An 8,984-nucleotide genomic window follows, 5' to 3' on the forward strand; every position below is an offset into this window, starting at 1 on the left:
TATTACACATATGCAAACAACACATGTGCATCTGGTAAAGTCTGTGGACACTACACCCAGGTGAGGCAATGACTTTTCACTTACATTTTAAATAAAGCTATAAACTTTTGCGGAATATTTTATACATTTTTTGCAGTTGCATTTTACAGATTGTCCGATTTCTATTTTTGTTTGACCAGCTGAGCTACTCGTAGTTTATGAAGCTCTATTTTACGTACCGGAAAGCTCTATCATAACCTCCATTAGAACGACCTTTTCTCTGTAATAAATAGCTGGTCTGGGCATCGTCTGGGGAGCTTGGGTGCGCTGTTAAACAGTGTGATGACATAAAACCAACTTGGCCAAAGCCGATATACCTAATGGCGTGCCAATATAAACCACCGTGAGTGTGATTATGCAAAATTATTTACAGCTGGGATAGTGGACTGATAATTAACCCTAATGTCTTTGTCTCAGGGGTAACTACGTAGGTGAAAAACCTTACACAAGCGGTACTAGTTGCAGTAAATGTCCAAATGGAACTACGTGCGTAAACAAACTTTGTTCCAAGGGAGGTTCTCAAACAATGAGTACACCATCCACCTCCCCTATCACTCGGGTGGGAGGAATGGCCTTGTTTACTACAATTCTGGCCTATGCTTTCGCCTAAGAATGCCTTAGCCACTAAACACTTTATTACTTACCAATCTCATTTCGCACACACTTGACATGGAACCATTTCCTCCCCCAACACAAAGCAACTTGTATTATAGTTCCCCTTTTCCCATTGCTCCTCACCACTATTTGTCTGTTATTGTTTACAAATGCGTAAGATTGCATCAATTAAACAATTATCCCCGTGTTTTATTAGTGATATGACCTCTTGGTGCCTCACTAATGACAGAGCTTCTCCCTACTGACATCTCAGGTCGACCAGCTTGTTCCGCAATGCTGCAATTAACACGTTCGTGTTTATCCAACAATTCAAATTGTGCATTCTCTGAATCCCATGTTATTCATATCGTGCCTAGTCATTTGCCATCCACGCCAAGCGCCATGGTAAAATTGGCGATGTCAAGGAAAAACTAGGTCAAGGTTGCCACCAAGTCATGGGTATTTTAGACCAATCAGGCTAACAGCCAAGTATTCTAGCGACTAATCTTAAATGGACTCGTCTGGTTGCTTTCCTTTTAAGTAGTCCCTCGTAGGATATTGGAGCGATTTCATGGAAATGGGTGCACAATCGTTAATTGCCCATAGGTTGTTAACTTGCCCAGCAGTTTCATTACAGCCTTGATGAGGAATTGTAATTCTCTTGGAAAGTAGATAGCGTAGGCGCCATCTTCCAGTCTTGGTTGTGCAATTAAACGAAGTGAAGGATTGAGGACTCCCATGCCGTGTAACAATATGCAGTGCACATGATGCATTCTAAGCATAATTCAACAAATGCTCAATGTTATTATACTTTTAAAGCTAACTATATGGGATTGGGGCACTCGGGAACGGCAATTGTTGTGGCGACTATCCCCCGAGAACTGCGTGAAAGGAATAAGCTTTATGGGAAAAAGAACATTGGCAGCTTATTCATAAGTGCGTGATTTCCTACCTGTGTATTTCGAAGGTCACAATCGAGTCTCGTAAATCATCCCCTCTAAATGTACCTTCAACACATTTACTTTATGAAATTGGTAACATTAGTGTGTCATTCCATGGTGCGAATGGGGCTTAAATAGAAGAGGCAGTTCTCAAATAGGCGAGTGAACCATTGTTAACATGCATATCAGGGATTTAGAGCAACAGGGCGAAGCGCACATTGTCTATATCTTTATCTTTCAACGTCAAAATTGGCAACCGTTTGGTGGAATGAGGTTGGTTAGTAGCAAATATCATAGCAACTCATGTGCATCTCTCAAGAGGGTCTACCGGCGTGATGTTAGATATTAGAAATGGATCATTCGTCCCCTTACTTCCACGTATTCGCATTAAATACTTGTTTTTGGACAAGTAGTTTTTCAACTCATCACATATTCTCTGTAGAACATTCAACAATGTTGTGAATAAGCAATCTGTTGTACACAAGAAATACTATTGTGTGCAAGTAGGTGGTGCAGGGTTCATTATTCAAACTGGGTTTGTGATATGAGGATTCGAAATGGGTAGCCACCAGCAGACCTGTTGACCTCGCATCACAATTTATCGTGGCATAAGCGACTGAACAATAGACGAGAAATGACTATCTTGCGAAGATCATCCTGCAAATGTGCAAGTCCTGATTGTATGAAGGCATTCACCAGATACCTGACTTAGTTCCCACAGCTCACAATTGCTCGCGTGTTCAAATAATGCATAATGCTCAGGGAACTGGACTTTCGTTACTCCTGATGGGAAGTAAGGTACAATACCACTTTTATCTACCTCTCACTCCACTTGTGAGTCATCCATGTACAACAACTTCATTTACAAGGAATATCATTCTCACTGTCAAAATACTCCACTGTTGTTTCAAACCGACACGAGAAAACACCATCTCTATCTCTACTACCATACAGGCGCCTATTTACTTCAAAGTGAGAATGATGGATGCAATGTAAACAGATTGGCATGTTCCCGACCCTCGGCAGTGGTGGCTCAATGTGTGGATAGAATGAACTTCCATTCAGTCCCTGAACAAATCTGCTGGTTGAATCTGTCAAGATTACTGAGATGGGAATAAGGATGCATCCATCTACTAAGGATCAGTCAATTATCAAATAGCGTGCATCATGAACACGACCGGTCCCCATATTTGTAAAACGCACTTGCAAACACAGATCCACAAGCACCAAGCACATTAGTATTGCCTTCCGTAATTGAGATTGGTCTTGCATTTAAGTCATCTGCAATGGGTGAGTTGTAGAGCGGACGAATGTGGAGAAACGACACTAGTGAAGTAGATTGAGTGCAGTTGTCAGTTGGACAGAAGGTCAGGACGGAAAATAAACCTAAATGCGTATAAAGGGGAACCGCACAATTTCCAAACAGGGTTGACACATTTAAATCAGTCAACAGCTCTTTAGGTAATCTTTTCAGATCAAGGAAGCAAAAGTAACGGTGCGCGTAATCTTGAAATCCCATTCCAAATCATCAAAGTCAATCTGTGTTTCGCACTTCACAACCAGGAGGCACAACATTCATGTCGTCAATTCATGTTCATAACTAAATGCCGTCTTGCGGTTTGGTATCAACAACTGTGTGTGGTGGGCATAGTCTGGAGACACCCAACGTGTTCATTCATTTCACTTATGAAGTAGAGCCAATTTTTCCTTAATTTTTCAAATCCCTCCAAGTGTCCCCTTACTTATATTCGGCGCCAGAGTTATTATAAATGCCACAACGAGTAGGTCATTGCCACTATAAATCGCCACATATGTAGGTTCATTACAACGCCGAAATTATAGTATTCTCTGATGCAAGAATTTATCGTATTTATTTTGCTACAAATTTATGAGGTATGCTTTAAAATCCATTCACGTGACCTGTGGTGGGCGTTTCTCCCAATATGTGAGGCACGTGAGGATGAGGAAGAGATTTCACTGGAATATGTCCCTGCATTTGAGTGCGTGGTTTGCAATTGCAGAATGTTTACTAACCAACAGGTCAATCAGTTGGTTTTTCAGTGATTCGTGCTTCACGTTTACGATCATGTCCCGCCTACTCAGCGACACGTACATTGCGTCAAGTGTGTAGCTTTTTACACACCCTTACTTACACTAGATTAAAGTTAACATTTCATCATACGAAACTGCTTTGATGGAATAGAGTGGATCTCCTTCACACGCCTGATACGTTGCCTTAGGGAATAGGGCAAAATGCCTTCAATGGTAGGGGAACTTAAAATATGAAAGGAGGGCGAATCGAGGCGGTGATGCATGTAAGCAAATAGAATAGTAAGAGAATGAGAGGAGAGAAATGCTAACGTGGTAATATAATGCGGTCCCTGCTCTTACCACCCATCCACAGATGTTTTCACTAGGCACTTAGGTGCAAATAGAGGGCACTTTGCTTGGTACTTGCAGAAATGAGTTTTGAAGGGCTAATGGGATCGCAAGCGGGATCGCGTCCTCACTGTAGAATGGACACAAATGGGAAGAGTCGGGTTAAGAGGTTGAATGTATTCACAATGCTATACATATGTATGAATTCGGCCAGATTTAATGCAGAATGACGTAAAAAGTAGAGGGAATAAAGCACAATGATTGGGACAAATTTAGGATAGATATGGCAAGGAAGCACTTAAAGGGGATCGGGATTTCTTCTGCTCTGTAGTTGAATGTATGGAATCTCCTTTGAACCAGTGGAACATCGGGGTGGGTGCGATAAGCGACGATGATTGGAGTAAGTCCGTGTTGTAAGTCGGTGGCAGAATACAGTAGTGAGCTTGGTGAATTAATGATTATATCTGGCAAATTAAAACCATGTCAATTTCTCGGGCATTTGCTAGCGAACAGAGGGCTTCCATGTTGAGGTGCTGCTACTTTTTTGGTGGCAGTAGTACATTCATCTTTAGGTGATGGGTGAAGACGGAACATACGCAAAGCGAAGCAAACATTGTCTATGTGTTCATTTTTAAAGGTCAGAATTGGCATTTGTCTAGTGGAATGCGGGTAGATAATAACAAGTATGACAGCAACTCATGTGCATCTCCCATGAGAGTCTACCGACTTGACGTGATATCGCGTAATTGTAAAAATAGGAAATGGATCATTCCGTCTGGTTTCTTCCACGCATTCACATTAAATACTAATTTCTGGACAACATATATCACTGAGGTCTGAGTCGAATGCCTCAAATGTCTACGGTTTCGTATTTCGATTTCACTAATCTTTCCACATATTTGCCCGATTTTCCGTTGTATCAAATCAAGCTCACGAAGGGGAGCCGCATGGATTTTAAAAACAACTGATACATTTAAATCAGTAAACAGATCTTTTGGTCAACTTTTTCGTTTAATGAAGTAAAAGAAATGCTACGTGTGAAAAATTGGATTTGTTATAAAGTTTGCATATTGGAGGAGTCGAGGCGTGAAGTAAGAGCTACGAAACGATGAAAATAAAATTGACTGATCTAGGAGGTAATAAATAATCAGTAATTATAAAGCCGTGTACTTTAACACAAAGAGATATTCCGGTGAAATTTATTCTTCAAACTCACACCCCACATTGTGGGGAATAACCACCATTGCTTGGTTGAGCTGACTAACTCACATTTTTTCCACTACTCGACGCAAAATACCTCGTAAAACCGTGGCACCAATAGGTCAATGCCATGTATACGTTGAGGCCAATTTAAGGACTGCTGGCCTTCTGACCGTAATATTTTTTCACTGCAGCGTAGCTTCGAAATGTGCTGAATTCTTGTAGTATTTATAGCTATTTCCATGTCATTTGTGTAATTCAATTCTAGAACAAAACGTAAGGAGATACGCAGATGTGACATTGCATCGGAAAGTGTCTATGATAGGTAAGCAGAATGAATGCGAAAGATAAGTGTCTCCACACAATGATTACCGTCACCAATACAAGGAACAATTATGCAGTACTTGGACTTGAAGGCGGCCTGACACCTTCCAACAGCATGCAACTACTTCAAATGAAAACAGTAATATTTAGATAATTTGGCATGGTTACTATTTTAACTCTCCTTCTTCAAAGGACTGTTGAGTAGATTATACTTGGACAAAGAAAATGGAGGTTGTGAACGCATCACCGCTTCCCCTTTTACACCTCACTACTAACTACTCTTTGCATGTTTGTCTCTCTATGTATACAAAAATATTTGCAACGAACACCGGTGATGCTTCAATCCCTTTGATTACTGCTAGCTCGAGTAAATCCAGTGGGTGTTTTCTGTAGGATAGCAAAGTGGTGGGAGAAAATGAAAACGTTGGAGAGTAAGGAACGTCAAAGAAACTTGCTGCAATCCATAATTCATCATCCTTTTCCAGAAACGCTAAACATTCCTACAAAAAGGCAAAATACATAATCGTCATCATCACATTTAACTGAACATTCTAGTAAGGGAATCTTGTGCTATTCATGACTCTCCAACTATCCGTGGAACTAACTTGCCATCCTATGGTGCTTTGGTTGCTTCACATCTAAAGTGTTAAGAATTTCATTAAAGGTAAATCTTCCATGTGTTTCCTCGAAACGCTGGCGCGTAACCTAGAACTCCTATTCCAAATCATCAATGTCTGACTGCATTTCACACTTCTTCAACCAAGAGGCACAACATTCGTGTCGTCAATTCATGCCCATAACTAAATGTCGTCTTGCAGTTTGGTATTGAAAACCGTGTATGGTGGGTATGGTCTGGAGACACCCAACGTGCCCATTCATTTCACCTGTGTAGTGAAGACAATTTTTTCATCTGTTTTCTAATTCCTTCAATCGTCCCCTTACTTATGTTCTGCGTCCGAGTTTGTACTAGAAATCACCACTTGTCTAGGCTCATTGTGATGCCAAAATTGCAGTATTCTTTGGATAAAAGAACATCTAGCTGTTAACCCTAACACATGAATTATTCATATTTACTTGTGCGAAGGATTTATGAGGTACACTTAAAAAAATCTATTCACGCGGTCTGTGGTGGGCGTTTCTCCCAATGTGTGAGGCACGTGAGGATGAGGAAGAGACTTCACCAAAGTATGTCCCTGAATTAGAGTGCGTGGTATGTATTTACAGAACATTTATTCACTACCAGGGTAATCATTTATTTTTTTCAGTAATTCGTGCATCATTTTTACGATCGTGCCTCGCCTACTCGGGGACACGAACTTCACGTCGAGTATACACATGTCCACACACCCTTACTTTGACTACTTTACAGTAAATAGATTATAAAACGGAACTATTTCAAGGGACTAGAGTGGATCTCCTTGACAAGCCTAATACGATACCTTAGAGAACATACCGAAATGCCTTGAATGATACAAGAACTTAAGATATGGAACCAAAGTGATTCAAGGCATTGTATTTAGGTGGCGGTAATGCATGTTAGCAGATAGTTGTAAGAGAATTAGAGAAGAAAATGCAAAAGTGATAAAACTGCAGTAGATAGAATCTTGTACTTATACTATGCGGCTATGTTGCGCTTGTTAGTACATTTGAAGGTGTTGTAGGTGTATGAAATGGATAGCAAAGTATAAAGGCTGTTAGTCATGAGTCTGAATATTCAAACGCTGTAACAATGAAACCCAAAAGAATAGATTTAAGTAAAGGTGGTCCAATATTTGCAAGAGAGTGTGAAAACAGTTAGGATGTTCTGGAGTGAGTAAAGAACATGGAAAGTAAGGAAAAGAATTAGACGCTGTGTTAAATATACATTTTACAATCGTAAAAATATAAGGTGAGATTATGCGGTCAGTTCTCTTACCACCTGCCCACAGCCGTTTTCAGCAGGCACTTACAGGCGAATAGTGAACACCTTAGTTGGTACTTGCAGAAGTGAGTTTTGAAAGACTAACGGGATTGTAAGTGGGCTCAGGTCATTATCGTAGACAAAGCAAAACCGGGAAGAGTTGGGTGGAGTGGTTAAGGGTATTTGCAATGATATACCTTTGTATGAATTAAGACAGATTAAATGAGGAATGAAGTAAAAACTGGAGGGAATTCGGCACCATAATATAGAGAAATTTGAGATTAATATGAAAAGGAGACGTTTAAGGGGGATAGGACTTTATTTTGCTCTGCGGCTGATTGTACAATATCTCCTCCAAGAAAGTGGAACATCAGGGTGGAAGCGATGCACGACGATGATTGCAGTAGGTCGGTTTTGTAAGCCAATGGCAGGACATAGTAGTAAAATTTGCAGAATTACTAGTTGTTCCTGGCAAATTAAAACTAGTGTCAATTTCTCAGGCATTTGCTAGCATACAGATGGCTTTCATGTTGAGGTACTGCTACTTCCTTGGTAGCAGTAGTAAAATAGTTGTGGCAGTGCCTCGATGTAATGTGATGCAGTCTGGTAGTGATTTGAACACTTTGAGCAATAGAAGTCTCAAATGAGTCTGTGTCGTGTCGTGATCAACTTTCTAACTGACAAACCCATTCAATCTACTCCACGAACGGGCATTTGTTCTCATTCTACCAATCTACATCCCAACTATTTCAAATGACCAACTGCAAGGCCAACCCCAAACACAGATGGAATTACAGATGTTTTCGTTGTGGGATGCAGTCTCCATTCCACAATTGTGAACATCAGCCTCCTATGTATTTTGTACTACTGTATAATTGACTGATCCTCAGTAGATAGATATGTCTGTAATTCCACCTAGGAGAGATGCAACCGGTAGATTTGCAAATGCCTAAAGTGGTGGCTGGAATGTTGAAGAAGATTTTTTTATTTTGCCTGAATTCGGCAGGTCGGGACATGACTGTCAATTTGCATTATGTCTTTATCAATCACAACGAAACGAATGCCCACCTTTCAGGTGTCGGAAGTGGAGTTGCTATTTTTCCATACGACTTTGAATAGATCTTTATCATCGTCTGTAGCACGATAATGCAACAGTGGTTTTGATTTTCCTGTTATTAGTTACTTGACTCATCCACGAAATACAACTAGAGTGGGAGGTTGAAAAATGAAGTGAGTCGCCCATTTTTCCCTAATGAGTAAATGAAGAGACTTTTCTAAGTATTGCATTTTAAGGGTTACACGAAAGATTGCAAAGCATAAAAACAGACAAAGTTTACCAGAACCTGTACATTCCTGGTATGATCTTTGACCACGAAGTAATCTCTATAATAGTGTCACAATATAGTAATGCCTTCTCCCTATTTTTACAGTCCTACAACATATATCTTAGTTATTTTTACCGTAAATTAGTGGATAGCATTTAGACTAGGTTCCGCTAAACCAGCAAAGGGCACAGATCAGCTCTAAAGCCAAGTTCTGACGATAATACCCACATCGCCTACATTTACAGAAGAATGTCGGATTTGCAGAGCAGCTTGACTTTTCAC

General features: G+C 40.3%; 2 protein-coding genes across 2 annotated transcripts in view; one reads left to right on the plus strand and one right to left on the minus strand. All coding sequences in view use genetic code 11, as the record gives it.

The window, feature by feature from the left end:
• Positions 1–5,107, plus strand: part of EGR_04628 (hypothetical protein) — a gene marked incomplete at both ends in the record, with an annotated part of 5,798 nt that extends 691 nt beyond the window's left edge. The window contains 5 exons of the mRNA XM_024493877.1: positions 1,988–2,109; positions 3,267–3,355; positions 4,591–4,636; positions 4,936–5,044; positions 5,087–5,107. Of these exons, the coding sequence (XP_024351630.1) occupies positions 1,988–2,109; positions 3,267–3,355; positions 4,591–4,636; positions 4,936–5,044; positions 5,087–5,107 (387 nt within the window). The remainder of the gene's footprint in view (positions 1–1,987; positions 2,110–3,266; positions 3,356–4,590; positions 4,637–4,935; positions 5,045–5,086) is intronic.
• A 641-nt stretch (positions 5,108–5,748) lies between these two features.
• Positions 5,749–8,984, minus strand: part of EGR_04629 (hypothetical protein) — a gene marked incomplete at both ends in the record, with an annotated part of 5,291 nt that continues 2,055 nt past the window's right edge. Inside the window, 4 exons of the mRNA XM_024493878.1 lie at positions 5,749–5,775; positions 5,807–5,977; positions 7,214–7,326; positions 8,574–8,760. Coding sequence (XP_024351631.1) covers positions 5,749–5,775; positions 5,807–5,977; positions 7,214–7,326; positions 8,574–8,760 — 498 coding nt within the window. The remainder of the gene's footprint in view (positions 5,776–5,806; positions 5,978–7,213; positions 7,327–8,573; positions 8,761–8,984) is intronic.

Source organism: Echinococcus granulosus (genome assembly GCF_000524195.1).
Source record: "Echinococcus granulosus chromosome Unknown EG_S00030, whole genome shotgun sequence".
NCBI classification, from domain to species: domain Eukaryota; kingdom Metazoa; phylum Platyhelminthes; class Cestoda; order Cyclophyllidea; family Taeniidae; genus Echinococcus; species Echinococcus granulosus.